Source organism: Saccostrea cucullata, unplaced genomic scaffold, assembly GCF_032062105.1.
Source record: "Saccostrea cucullata isolate Sc308-1 unplaced genomic scaffold, CSIRO_AGI_Scuc_v1 ctg2900, whole genome shotgun sequence".
Taxonomy (NCBI): Eukaryota; Metazoa; Mollusca; class Bivalvia; order Ostreida; family Ostreidae; genus Saccostrea; species Saccostrea cuccullata.
This window is the reverse complement of record NW_026939229.1, coordinates 25,216-40,876: the sequence shown is the minus strand read 5'-3', so window position 1 is coordinate 40,876 and position 15,661 is coordinate 25,216. Positions and strand designations below refer to the sequence as shown.

General features: G+C 32.3%; 2 protein-coding genes across 2 annotated transcripts; both read left to right on the top strand.

Moving 5' to 3' along the window:
- The first annotated feature begins 2,257 nt into the window (after nucleotides 1-2,257).
- LOC134252579 (uncharacterized) lies at nucleotides 2,258-4,294 on the top strand. Its single transcript, XM_062735082.1, has 4 exons — nucleotides 2,258-2,477; nucleotides 3,305-3,383; nucleotides 3,730-3,831; nucleotides 4,033-4,294. Exons 1-4 carry the CDS (start codon nucleotides 2,258-2,260, stop codon nucleotides 4,292-4,294), a joined length of 663 nt encoding a protein of 220 aa, XP_062591066.1.
- A 2,663-nt stretch (nucleotides 4,295-6,957) lies between these two features.
- LOC134252585 (uncharacterized) lies at nucleotides 6,958-12,248 on the top strand. The gene is made up of 4 exons (XM_062735086.1): nucleotides 6,958-7,131; nucleotides 9,118-9,241; nucleotides 11,139-11,209; nucleotides 11,905-12,248. The coding sequence occupies exons 1-4, from the start codon at nucleotides 7,071-7,073 to the stop codon at nucleotides 12,129-12,131; spliced, it is 483 nt and encodes a 160-aa protein (XP_062591070.1). The 5' UTR covers nucleotides 6,958-7,070; the 3' UTR covers nucleotides 12,132-12,248.
- Nucleotides 12,249-15,661: the final 3,413 nt, after the last annotated feature.

The following is a 15,661-nucleotide window of genomic DNA, read 5'->3' as shown; positions in this document are numbered from 1 at the left end:
AGCCCGTATTTGAAAAGTGCAGTCACCAGCTTTTATTTTTTATAATTCAAAACAAGGTTCTATAGACTTCGAAGAATATCACAAACAAAGTTTTTTTCAAATTATGATTATCATGGACATATTTTAATTCTCATACATGTAATCGCAATTTTCCTGGGCATTGCGAAAATTTTCACCCCAAGAAAACCATTGTCAACCGAGGCGCAGCCGAGGTTGACAATGGTTTTCGAGGGGTGAAAATTTTCAATGTTACACTCAACTACATGCAATATTTATTATTTTATACTGAATGTTTTATAAAAATACAAAGTACAGTGGGCCGTGCGCGCATAAATTCCTCGCAGTCGCTATGTTTTGGAATGCCACCCGTTGTCAAGCAATGTTGACTGTTGCTACGCAGGAGGGCGTGGCTTCATTATTCAACGGGTAGTAGTGTTTTTTATCAAATGTTTCTCGACGAATCAGATTCGAGTAATTTACATGAAAGTATAATATCATAATGTACGAGTAGATGTATTACCTAAATAAATACATATTTATTCAATTTCTAGCGAAAAAGAAACAAACAAGCAAAAAATACCATAGACGCTACAATTTCATCACATTTAGCCAGTCTATAAAAAAGATTTAAAACAAATACACTGTACTGACCATTTCAATATTCAAAGCAACCATACACTTGTCAGGTTTAGGGGTGCATATAAATTCGGAAAAGACTTCGAATGTATATTAAATTTGAATTTCATTTACCAATCTTGTGATATTTATTATTAAGAATCCTTGTTATGTTTCTATTATCCAACAACTGTTTTTGAAGTGATTATACACATGTATATTACGCGATTTGTACACACCATGTATATTCTAAATAATAATCGATAAGTAAATCGGAATATTCATTGCGGAATTTAGAGCGAAATTAAGAAATGAATATACATGTCAGAAATGTAGTATCAGGGGGAGGGGTGACCGCTTCTTTTCAAAGATAAATCTTTAGTTCTTCACCCCCTCCCCCCCCCCCCAAAAAAAAATTATAAACGTTCTTACGCCTACAGGCAGATACGATATGACTAAACACATTGAAATTGTTGTTTTATTTTTCAAATAAAAATGAGAAATAGTTTGATTTCCACTCCTACATAATCATTTTTTTTCAAGTTTGGAAGAATTTACTCTTTTTCGTTTGCTTTATCAAACTTCTGTTCAGGTCTATTGTTTATTTTTTCTCAGCTCCCCTTTACAAAGGAAAGGGAGTGTATTTCTGTGTGTGTTTACCGTAACTTATTATTCGATTGCTTGTACTTTTTAAATTGCCATATGAAAGAAAATTAATATAGTGGTTAATATATTTGATAAATGCATTTATAGATTAGAAATAAAAAAAATGTGCTTTGGGGATTTTCAGACCAAAAATACCTCAAGAACTACAAGAAGAACCCTCAAACACGGCAAACTAAGAAGAATACGAATAGTGCAAAATAAAATTCAAGCTTATTGAATATTATTCTAACCCGTACATTTTCTTATCTCACGCTAACGCTCACCATGTCTTCCTTTATATAGTGCCTAATTTAAATGTCTCCGCCCATGTGTATGTAATAGAGAAACCGTACTCTGTTCGAAAGAAAATGTTCCGGAATGTGTATGTGCGGTAGGTGTTGCAAATTCGCTTTTGTTTCTTGATACTCAAAGTCGTTAATAATGATTGTACTAAATCTTAATCAGAAATACTATGTTATACACCATGAAAATAAAAATTATACCATATCCTCAAGCATTTTCTGTAAAATAAGGGCGAAAAAAGGGACCAAGCTACTATACTTAAGTGGAAAACTCTTTTTATTTTAAAGATGGCCTTCATGTATTAATAGAAAACGTAAGTAGATTTGCCGGGTATTTCCATTTTAGTTTGCTGCGATACAGACAGCCATTTGAAGAAAAAATTCAAAGTCAGGTAAAGTACTTAAGTTAATTATAAATCTGTTTGGATAAAATATCTGTATAAAAAAACTCATGTTTATAATATAATTGAGCAGATTGTATTAAGAAATCATGTTGCTTAAATGATACCATCTTTGTGTACACGTTATTTGTGAAACTCATTAACTGTTGTAAAATACCTTCATCATAACTTTTAATGTTTATAGCCAAACTAATAGATCTAGTACACTCCTGAATAGATTTTTAATGTCATATTACTGATATTAATTTCTTAAAAATATAAAAGGTAACTTATTTACCTGTCTTTTTGTAAAGAATGGATCCCATTCCCCATCCATCAGAGGTCCTGTATGTCGGTCTGTGTCGTAAAATAGGGACATCGACTGAAGTGGCCATCAGAAGGGATGTAAAGGACATGGATGAGATGATAACGAAAGCTGTTAATAATCATAGAGGCAGTGTTGTGATGAGAAGTGGCAGTTATAGAGATGGATTTAGGTTGAGATCATCTGACAGGGACACGATGTTCTGGAGTTGTAATTATGAATTAATAACTGACATCTCCCATTTCTGAATTAACAATACATAAAAAAAATCATGTATTTCTTATGGAGGATTCTGACACACCACCAGGATTTGTCAGACTACGTCTTCTGACACCCGTACATAAACAACCCATTTTTGTGAAACCATGTCTTATTGCTTTTAATGGCGGGATTTACTTATCTAGTTATATATTCATGGAAAACGTTTTTCGTGTTTATAGGAATAACAGGTCTTTTTCCTTCCACACAAATTTCACCATTCATGGCCCTTGTACAAATAGTTTTTTTTAAATCTTTTGAAAATGATTATGCTATTTGTTTTGCCGCTATTAGCAGCAGAAAATTCTTAAGAAGTTTGATGGAAAGATGCCAAAGACATGCTTGGCCGCCTGTACCTGTGTTAGAAAAAATTCTGAGAAATGGATGTCACTGTATGCCTGTTGGAAGTAAAATGGTTTCGGCTTATAACTAATTAGAATGGAGGTTATCGTTTTCTCAAGCCGAACACCAACTAGTGTGTACCATGAATCATACACAATTTCTATGTTATGGTCTTCTGAAAATATTTCTGAAGGAAGTTATGAATTACCGAAAAGAGACAATACTATGTTCATATTACATGAAGATCACAATGTTCTGGATGATGCAATTCGGAAACGCTAAATGGCACCCAAACAATTTACTCGATTGCTTTTGGAAATGTTACAAATTTCTCGTTCTTTCCGTTTATCGTGGAATGTTTCCTAATTTTTTTTATTCCACATAACATGATTATGAACAAACTAAATGGCGATACACGTGAATCTCTTTTACAACAGCTTTATCAGTATTACAGAATGGACGTGTCCAGTCTACTGCTGAGTCCGACTCTCAGATCAATCTTAGAACCAGCTCTGTGTAGCCCTTCCAATTTATTATCTTTTACTGAGAATATCACTGATATTGATGTGTGTGGCCGGAGTGAGATATTCAGCCTCCCATTTTCTATTAGAGAGACATCTGACTGTTACCTCCATTTGATATCAATTGATAAACTATCACGATTATCAAGTCAGTTATTAACATTACAGTTCTGTACCGCAAGTACTCTCGTTAATTTAGCCTTCAAAATGGCAAACAGTACTTTATTTGACAAACATAAAAATGTATATATCATAGATAGAATGATTTGTAACATGCTGAAACTTGCAGCAAAACTGGGCCCCTTGTCTCATTTATTATATTTAGCACTGTATTTCTACAGGACTGGGAGATACGTTGAAACACTACATATCACTTATCTCTCTAAAGAAAGAATGTCACAGGACTTTATTATGTATGAATTTTATAAAGTGGATAGGCTAAGGTATAACGAAGCTCTAGGTAAACTGTCTTTGTCCAGAAGGATGAATACAGCCTGGGTAGACACTGTGAGAATATATAATAAGATTTCATGTATTGTAGAATTAAGTTTAGAACAAAGTGTTAACCAACAAAATCGATTTCCGTTCTTATTTTTATCACCGTTTATAATAGTAGAGATGTTGTCTGTGTTATCTCAATATAGATTGGGTAATAGATCTCAGTGTTTACAGTCACTGACAGACCTACAGACACTGCTGCTCTATGATGACGGGACATATGTGCCTTTTGAACTCCGAGATATACACTGGCAGATACTAGGGATCTGTCAACATGCTGTGGGAGATTTACAGGAAGCTTTAAAGTCCTTTGAAGAGTCACTCAAACAGGAACTATACCATGGAATACAGGAAGCTACAAATATTAGAAAAAGATGGGTTAAAGGACAATTATACGGAAATATATAAACACAACCGCTGAAGAAAAATTTTAAAATGTTACATCGTAGTGGTCTGCGAGTTATACAAATGATATAACTGTAGGTAGATAGGTCAACCTAACTATTAACAAATACAATACATGTTTGTACATGGTTGGCATTTAAATAGGAAAACATTTTTGTAATTTTTGCGGTTCATGGTTTCAAAGTATATAGGTTAAATTGTATTATATATTTTTTGATATACATCAATTATTTGTATTTTGAACCACAGATCTTCATGTAAGCATACTTATTGATTTTATACAATTAATATAAAAATTGTAAAACCTTATTATAAGAGTATTATCATTTTTATTTTTCTTTGTTATTATTTTTTTCAAAACCGAATTCTAACAGTTTGTTTGAACGTCTATTCGCCAAAAACTGCAAAAATGTTGTCAATGGGGGATTCCAGTCTCTTCCTTCTAACATTAACATCAGAGTACTTGTGTGTAGAGTCAGAGTGGTTTTAAGGAAATCATTTTATTGATGACTAATCACAAGGTATAAAATTTTAAACCTCTATTTTTATTGAAGAAGCAAATCGTCTTTGATATCAAAAGCATACTTCTATTTAGAAATTTATCGCAAAATAATAAATGCATACATATATAGTATGTGTTTTGCTTTAATTTTTTTAATGTTTTGGAGAATTCATCTGATTTACAACACTTCTGGATTGTGTTGTAAAACAGTACGTCTGATATTTGTCCTTTACAGCAGTTAATGTTTTTTAAAGTTAGGTATAGGTAATAGGTAGCTAATTTGCTGAACCTGGTTAGGTTTCTTATTTGTAAGGATTTTTGGGAAGGTAACTAGGCATCTATAATGGATATAATGAGAAAAGTTACCTTACTGACTTAAATGTTTAAGTATTGAAAAATTGACCCGTGATTTAGATTAAGTTAATCTGATTCCTTAGAAAATGAACTACGAGCATAGCATCGATTTCCAGATGTAGGATAAAAAACAAATTTCTTAAAAATTCAGACATTGGTGATAGATAACAGGCCAGGGTTAGTTTGATGATTATGCATGAAATAATTACAAATCTCCTCTGAAAAAGGAGAATACATTTTAAAAATTATATTATTATTTTTCTTCTCCATCATGCAAGTATTATCACATCAATGGCTTTACTATTTTTTGGTACTTAATCATATGTAAAGATAAAGAAGAAATTTTCTTTTTAAAATTTTCTGTTTATTTGAATCAAACTAAAATTAGTTTTCTTACATGTATCATTTCCAAATTATGCCTGTGTCATAAATTGATATCTCCTATGTAGAATAAATATAGGTCTTTTGTACATGCGTCAAAATAGCACATGGGCTTTTTCTCTCTTGTCGGTATTTCTTGATAATAGAGAAAGGATCTTGGGTAGAAGGCAACCTTTTTTCAAAGCCATTTTTTTCAGTACCAATGTTTTACACTGCATTTTCCTTATATCACAAACAATTGTGGGGCTAACCAGCCTTTCAACGATTTCATATAGTATAAGTAATGTTTAAATAATGGAAAAAAGTCGGGGGGGGGGGGTAGGCCTTTTCCTGGCCCCCTGTTGCTACGTGCCTGAATGCTCATTCAAATAAGATTTTAATTCAAACTTACTTCCCAGCATCCATTCTATTAAAATAATGTTTGTACTCATGTCTGGTTGCTTGTGCAAGCTGGGTCTCTTATAGAGATTAAATCTATATTTAAAAAAATCAAATGGTATTCATTTGATAGAATTAAAAAAAATGGAAAATTTTTGGGTACTAGGAAAATGAATGATTCGATAATTTTTCGTTTGAATTCATGGATATTATTTTATTCATCTAAATTTTTAAAGCTCAGTTTAATTTACATCATATTTCTCAACTCCTTTTCATGTGCACATAATTATTTTATTTTACAAAGAATAGAGACCTACCATGATGTCTGAGTATCAAAAACTCTCAGAAGAAAAACATGGGGTCTCCTTCCTTAAGACACCCGGTGGTAATATGAATTGATAAGAGGCAATAAATAAGATTTTCAATATTTAAAAATCATAAATTATATTCTAAAAACATTTGTTGTGCAATATATAATGACATGTTTGAGTTTCGTATTTCTTTTACTCAATGCTATAGACCAAGTAAAGTTTTTTGTTCAAGCTTGTTGTTTACACTGATTATTGACCTTTATATCCAGGTAACTCTTGAAAGGAATTTATCTGAATCACTTTCCTTTGATTAATTTTGTCTGAAATACTTTTAAACTTAACTTTAGTTTTGAGGTTTTCGTAAGCATATGCCCTTTAAGATGCTTGTACTTCATAATTAATGTGTGTGAGAGGATGAGGGTGTGTGTGTATGGGGGAGGGTTAGGTAGGGGGTGTCGTTGTCTGACTGTGATTTAATTTTATGTTGGGACAAGAGAAGAAATATAACGAATATTCAGGTAGATAAACTAAAAGACGCACAGGCACATCAATAGTCCGTATACTTGAAATATAAATTAAGTACGAGATAAAAAATTACGATGTTTACATTGCTTTATGGTAAGAAAAAAGTAAATAATCTATTGATAAAGAAAAACGTAGTAACCTATATATAGGTCGCTCCCCTTTTTCAAAATGCCATCAGAGAATTTCGAAATACCATATCCCCCAATGATGACAAACAAAGGGGCTTTCCTAATATGTCCAGTGTGTTGGAATGAACTGATAAGGGAGAGCCGATAATATTCCCTCACAACCATGTCATTTGTATCAGGTCCCGGGCACTGTGAACAACATGGCGGATAAATTTTATTTTCTTCTCGTTGGAATTGTTTTGCAGATTTCTCTTGTTCTTGGTAGGTAGTTATGTAACATAGATAATCCTTTTTTAAATTTTATTCGTCTTAACCAAGCAGATTTAAAGATGTGATAAATTCTCGATAACTTGTAATTGAAAAGCAATTAATAGATTTTTATCTTTCGAAGTCAGAAAGTGGGGAAAGGGGTCAATTATTTTCAAGATGCATTTTCCTCTGATTAATTGCAAGTAAAAATAACTGCATGCATTTGTAGATTTCTTCGTAAATGCTTTCTTCGTGGTAAAATAAATTTAATTAGTTAACAAGTTTTACCCGATTTAATAGACGACAATTTGAAGGTAGAAAATTATGAATGTTAAGATACTCCAATGCTAAGATCCTGAAAATCGAGAATTGGGTAATTGAGAACGCTCACAAAAATACTTTGATTCGCATTTTCTTCAAATATATTTGAGGTTTAATAATATTCCCCATAAAGTATGATAAACTCTAATAATAAAATGAAGTAATACAATGGGTAAATAGTGTCTTGTGAATTCAGCTATACAATTTCTAATTGAAAATCGGTCAATAAAAATTGGTATCAAAGACTAGATTATAAGAAATTCCATTACTACAGAAATGCTTTTATTTTTTGTACTTTATAAGGGTAAAATATCAAGTTTTAAAAGACCGTTTCTATAACTTCAATGAATTTTAAATCATATTCAGAGGCTTAAAATGAAAAAGGGATACACCTTTGAAATCTGAAAGCTATAAAATGAAAAAAATATGGTCAATGTTCATGTATTTACGGACAAAGAGACAAACAGATAGACAGACGTCTGCTTGCCAAAAAATATACCTTTAGATTTTCAATTAAGGAGTATAAATTTCAACATCTTTAAATTATATTCTGCGTTTTCTTTTACCATTTAAAGTAAAATATCACGAAATTAACAACAAATCAACAATCAAAGTATTTATGAAAAAAATAACACGCAACAATAAACAAGTTGTATTTCTAGATAAAATTCTTTTGAGTAAATTTTAAAGCAATCTTAATTTTGCATGAAGAAAATGACTGTGAAATACTTTCATAATAAAAAAAATCATTGTATATTAAACCACAGAAATGATAAAATTTAAAAATTAAAAAAGGAATAGAAATCGATCTTAAATTGTCAATGAACAATATATATGTACAGATATGTAAAGAAGGCATAAAATGGTGACCTCTGAAAATTTCAGAAAATTAGATCAGATGCCTAGGATGAGTAAATATGCCCTGTTTACCGGCCATGCTTGTCATAACTGCTATGTATTGTTCGCGTAGATGCAACTATACGTAGTCAAATCAGTATAAAAACAAAGGGCTTACGATTTGTATGAAACAAATTAAGTCGGCCAAAATACGATTCAATGATAGGTTAAACATGTTTTTGCTGACAAGGTCATTACAAGGACCATAACATTTATGAAATCGATGCTAACTTCAAACGAGGCTGTCAAAATCCTTTTTATATTTTTATTCAACTTATATGTGGATGGCCTATCTTGCTTTAAAAATAGATCGAACTTAGAGAAAGCTCTTTTGTTACAGTAGCGAATTTACTTTGGAGGCATAGAAACCGGAACCAGGTGATAGTGGAATATTATTACATAAAAAGAACACTGATAATAGAAATGAAAAGCTTTATTTAAAAAAAACTATCCAGCATATCCTTAGTTTTTTTAAACATCACAAGCCTACTTTCCATCAAGCTGTGCCTTTCTCCTAATACTTTTGGGTTATCATGATGTTACTCCGGTTAATTCTATATGTTTATGATAATTATGTTTTGGAAATTGAAAATGTAATTTGAAGTAGAAAGTTAGAGTCGGAAGTCTACCCAGCTTCTAAGCTGCCATCAAAATGCTATGTTTATTTTAAAACAGAAGAACCCCGACTGTTTAAAAAGAAACTGAATGGAAAATTGACCAAAAAGATAGACCATGTGAACAAGGAATCAATCACTAATCAACCTGTTATTTGTATTCCAGGTTACCAGGCATGTTACTCGGATAGCCAGTGTCCTCTGTCTAACTACCACTGCTGTACGGGTTCTATTTACTGCTGTCCCTGGGGGTCAGTCTGTACCGGTACCATCAACTGCATCAGCATAGGGTAAGTCTGTACCGGTACAATAAACTGCATCAGCATAGGTTAAGTCTGTACCTGTACCATCAACTGCATCAGCATAGGGCAAGTTTGTACCGGTATCATAAACTGCATCAGCACAGGGTAAGTCTGTACCGGTACCATAAACTGCATCAGCATAGGGTAAGTCTGTACCAGTACAATCAACTGCATCAGCATAAGTTAAGTCTGTACCTGTACCATCAACTGCATCAGCATAGGGTAAGTCTGTACCGGTAGCATCAACTGCATCAGCGTAGGGTAAGTCTGTACCGGTACCATCAACTGCATCAGCATAGGGTAAGTCTGTACCAGTACAATCAACTTCATCAGCAAAGGGTAAGTCTGTACCGGTACCATCAACTGCATCAGCATAGGGTAAGGGCATTTTTGCTAGCCAAGGGTTTCTGATTCGCTACTCTCCTCATAGCTTATGAGGAGAGTAGCTTATCAGAAACCCTTGGCTTACGAAGATGAGGGTAAGGGATTAAGGTGTTTCATCTTAAGTACCTGTATGTTAACTAAATTGTGTTGAGAAGAAATTATTTTACTTTAGAAATATTATTTCTCCGAGGACACTTCAGTAACTTCATAGAAATCTTTCTAAATGAGCCCCGAAAAGGGACGGGATAACATGTATTTTTCTTCGCGTTTTACGAAATGAAAATATAGAATTATATATGCATGTTTTGTGGGTATTTGTTTTCTAATTCAGCCTCCTAAAACTTAAGGTTGATAAACTGTCTGCTCACTCATATAAAATGTTGCTTGAACTTCAATGATTTTCCAAAAGAAATGTATTTTATAAGTAAAATACAAACAATTATAGCATAGCTTGCGGGGCTCAATTGGACAAACAAGACACTTCAACATGACAAATCTTTAAAGGAATAATAAGCATTTCTGTCATTAAGAGTTATCTCTCTTATCAGAGTATCAATGACCCTTAAACTCGTTGATATAAAAAATGAACTGTATTCAAGGCTATACGACATTAAATCTTGTGAAAAGTTAATGACCTACAAACGAACACATAAAATTGCGTTATTTTAACTTCGACAAGCGCCTTTGCTGTAATTTGATTAAAATCATTTGAGAAACATTAGATAAAAAACCAAGTCAGGTGAATTTCAATGGGAAAAGCAAAATGGTGAGAATCAGTCTAAGATGCATTTTTTCTGATTTTTTTTTTTTATTTTGTTTTCCAATTAAAATTCACTTGACTTGCTACATATGTTTTTTAAAAAAAGTTTATATTACATCTTTAGCACCAAGCTTACCTATTCTGATTGTTTTCACCTGTATTTTATTGAAACGTTACTGATATTTTATTTCTTTCAGTCTTTTTAAGTCTCTTTCATTTCCAAGTTCTTAGAGGGGGGGGGGGGGCTCTAACATGAAGAATTGTCCACTTTTCTAAACCTGTGACATGATTCCGTATAAGTAGAATTTTTAGCGAGGATTTAATTTTGGTATTATTAGCGAGGGTGCCAAAATTGCTAAAATTGAATGTCGCTAAAAAATAATTTCACTTTATTGGTAACAGCTTCTTTAGTGAGCTTTTTAAAATCGCCAAGATTGCATCTCGCTAAGAATTAAAACCAATTGTTTTCAAAAAATCTTAAAATTTGCGTCTCGCTAAAATTTTCACTTATACTTAAGTCTCCTCCAAAGAAAACATATCTTTGTATCATCTGTCCTTAATCAGATTGCCTTTGCGATGAGATAACATTATTTTATAAATCACAAGTACCTGATGAGTAAAAAGAATTGAAAATTAATTAAGAGTTTAAGAATTAAGAAGTAAAATATTTATGTTCTTGATTTGAAAACAAAAACCGTTTAATTAGATGTAAAAACAGTAACATTATTATTATCATTATAGAACAATCGTCGGACCCATAGTTGGTGGAGTGGTTCTCATAATTAGCTGCATCGTCTGTTGTATCTGTTACCGTAAGTTTTGTGTCTTACCATGTATGTAAGTATGGTTGTTTATAATATACAGTGTATGTTACCGTAAGTATGATTGTTGTAAATTATACAGTAAGTATAACAGTCTGAGCAGTGTATGTTACCGTAAGTTTCCTATCTTATCTACATATCATGCATATGCTGGTTACAGGTGTAACAGAATATATATAACCGTAAGTATGATTAACTGATGTTAATTTTATAGGAAGTATAATGAACGTCTGCTGTATGTTACCATGAATAAAATTTATATCTTGCTATTAGAATGAATGTTTATTGTAAATGATATGACAGAATCTGCTGTATATGTTATGTTAAGCACGGACCTCTACTGTGTTTTTCACCATGAAAATGTATGATATATGTATCGAAAGTATGAACGGCTGCATAGAATTTCCAAATTCGAATTAAATCTTCATTTATCCGTTGGATTATTTATATTGCTAGTTTATGTTTCAATATTTTCCTGACCTAAATTTCAAACAAAGATAGGTCATTCTATCTGTATTTATTGTTTGGCTAATTGTTGAAGCATAATGGATGATTTTTATTCGGGTCATCAAAATCCTTGAAAATGGGATACGAAGTGCATTTAGTTGTTGATTTAGAAGTCACATTGTACATTTTAACCAAAAAAAAAAAAAAAAAAAAAAAAACCGACATTTTATTTCTTGCAGGCAGACGAAGGAGACAGGTGCCACCACCAATGGTTACCTACGGACAACAACAACAACAGACTGGACAACAAACCTATGGGCCACCTCCAAGTTACGGACAACAACAGCAATACGGACAAGGTTACGGACAACCACAGCAATATGGACAAGGCTATGGACAACCACAAGGTTATGGTTCACCTGTTGAATTTTCTCAGGGTACCACAGAGAAAAGTCAAACAAAGTAAAACTTTGTAAGAATAATACAAACTTCCCTATAAAAGAAATAAAGTAATTTTTAGAATACAAGGAATAAGAAACCTCGACCAAACCGGTTTCCCATTTGAGAGTTGGTTACGACTTCTAAGAACAAATATGTACATCGACGCCATTGAATGGCTGTGTTACCATTTACGATGTAATGTATTTAAATGTTGTCTTATTTTTCTTATGTTAGTATGACTTTAGAATTTTTATTTTTAATTGATATTCACTTTTTTGTCATTTTGTGCAACTAATATTAAAGCATATTAGGTATTGATTGAAGCCGTCTATTGTATAGTAGCTATGAGAAAGAACTATTTATGTAACCTTTCTGTTTAACATTGATTTCTTAGAAGCCAATTTATGTTAAATTTATGTTCTTAATGTCAGTCTGTTTTATAATTTTTGTGAGTTTGATTACTTAGTTCATTTGTATCAAATGACACGTTTTTATTTTGATTTTATACTGAATAAATGCATTCCATTATTCATCTCTATTTTTTTAAAATTCATTATTAATTGTAAACTGAAACTGAAAAGATTTTTCTGATCAAAATCTCATATTCAGATCAGCCAATCAAATCGTAATCAGATAAGCTACACGAGAATAAGTATAATACGACAGTCATTTAATAAATGATGCAATATATAAAAAAAAAGAAAAGTACGAAATTCATATTCCTTATAGTTTCAATCCCTCAAGGCATTCTTTCTTACCCTTTACGAATACCTTAGGTTTCAATTTACATGAACAGGAAACCTCAGTATACCAGCCTTTAAGGATGTCCCAAAGGACATTCGAGCTTGATTACAGTTCGTTATTCCCATTTTTCATTCTAATGATTTCTCTTTTATTATTCATTTAGGGTTAAGAATTAAATATTTCATTTGATTGTCCGATTCTATCACAGTCTTATTCCATCCATGCACGAATGCCATTTTTCTTTGGAGGCATATGCATGAAATATCATGCTTATAGTAAATAAAAATCTGCCCACTCTTAAATTTCTTTACATCTTTAAAGGAAAAAAAACAATTATTGAAAGCAGGTGAAATATGTGTCCCTTTGATCATACTACTTATATTACAGGCATCTTAAATTAAGTTAAAAATTCATCTGTGAAAAAGCTGACTTCTCAAAATATTTCTGAGGTAACTTAATAACAAGAAAGAATCACTTGAACAACTAAGTGTTCATATCACTTTTAAAAATAAATATAGAATTCCGGATTATGCAATTAGGGCACGCCAAGTGGTTGCTTAAACGGTTTACCGACTTGCATTTTGAAGTGTTTAAAATATCTCCTTCATTGTGTTTATCATGGAGTATGATTCATTTTTTTAATTTTACAAAACAACACGTTTACATGTATTGAAAAGTAGTGGGTTAAGGAGATAACGAACAGTATTCAATCTCAAAGTCCATAAAACAATAAAAAGCAAGAGCAGAGCAAACACGGACCTCCGAAACATCAGAGGTGGGATAAGGTGCCATGGAGAAGTGAGCACCCCCTGCTGACCGATCACAACCGCCGTGTGCTCATTGTCATGATCATAATATAACGGAAAAAATCTATCGTCAAATCATTGTATAAATAATGGACTAACAATTGGTATGAAAAAACGTCAGTCAGCATATGACTAAATGATAAATTGTATTTGCTGACAAGGTCATTGTATCGACCATAAAACTTACGAAATGATGACTTTAAACGAGACTGCTGATATTCTTGTTTCATCGACTTGCTTGTCAATAAGTTACCTCATTTCAGAAATTATTCATACGTAGAACATGCTCTTGCGTATCGAATCAACTGAGATATTTACACTCCGTATGCAGGTGATGAAGGTATATTGCTGCATAAGTAAGGGAAGTTGACGATAGAAAAGTTAAATTCGTCACGTTTATCGTATAACTTGGTTGTTAGGTTACCATTAACGTCTTTTTAAAGTAAATGTCCAAGTATGAAAGAGATGTGTCAGACTTTGTGGTATCTTTTATCTCAAGCACTCATGGATATATCGTGTCAACGTTTGAATGGAATTACCATTGTTAATTAACAATACGTCGTCGATATATCTAAATGTCGGATTGAAGGCCACAGCAAGTGTTTTCTTCGTTTCACGCATAAAATTTTGCATAAATTCTGCTTTATATGAATACAAAAATAGGTCTGCTAATAACGGAGTGCATTTGGTCCCCATGGAAATTCCAATAGATTATTGGAAGACCTGGTCTCCAAAACCACATAGATATTGTAAATCAGAAACTCAAGTATCTTCTTGATGTCAACTTCAGAGTACTTGTGTGTGCAATCAAACTCTTTTTTAACAAAATAATTTTGCAAATGACCAACGACCAGGTAAGTAAATTTAGGAGTTCCAATTTTATAGAAAAAGCATCTGTCAACGATATCAAAACGCCTGCTGGATTTTAATTTATTGTGGGGAATGGTTGTGTATAAAGTTGAAAAGTCGTAAGTTTTTAAGCTGTTAATTTTGGTAAAATCTTGTGATTTCAAATTGTCGAAAAGTTCTCATGAATTTTTTAGTATTCACATCTGATTCACACCACTTCTTGAATAAATGGTTGCACAGCACTCTTGAAGTTTTTCCTTCACTACTGTTAATATCTTAATGAGGAGTACACGTGGATTTCTTTTGCAACAGTTTATTACAGAATGGGCGTGTCCCGTCTACTGCTTCGTTCGATTCTGGAAGTCTTTCCTAGAGTCTGGTCTTAGTGATACATCCATTTTATTACCATCTTTAAAGGGGGGTTAATAAATATTGCAGATAAAGATATGATGGAAATATCCCAATTTTCGTTCTTTCAATTGAAACAGTATGATCACAATTATTAATTTCGCCACACTTTTCTCTAAAACCACAATACTGTACTGCTGAGACTCTCTGTGGTTTTGATTTCAATTTGGTAAACAGTGCTTCATGTTTTGTACATAAATATATGTACTTCTTGTATTGAATGAAATATGCTCATGGTTTGTAAATTATTTAAATAAGCAGCAAGTATTGGCTCTGTATATGTCTTACTAAATTTGGTTTAGTAAAAAAAAATATAAAACATGATATGATAAAACACAACAATTTATTTATTTTACTCACAAGTAACTGTCACATGACAATACATGCTGAAAAATGCACTTGGAGTAAATTTACATACAATTTGCATCCTGTATGAGTGCCAATTTACACCAGTTGATATTTGCGCATATTTATACACGTAAAAAGTTAGGTTAAATTATTCAACAGATTTTGTCCGAGGTTTGCAAAAACAAATCGAGGTAAAAAAATTCCGGATTTACGTATTACAGGAACTTAGAGATCTACATACGCTGCTGCTCTTTGATGATGAAACATAATTTCATTCAGAGAGCAAAGATAAATACTCAAAGATACAAAGTACTTGTCAACAGATTTCAGGATATATATGTGGAGCATGACAATCTTATGAAATGTTGCTTAAACACTCAAGGATCATTCTATAGAATAC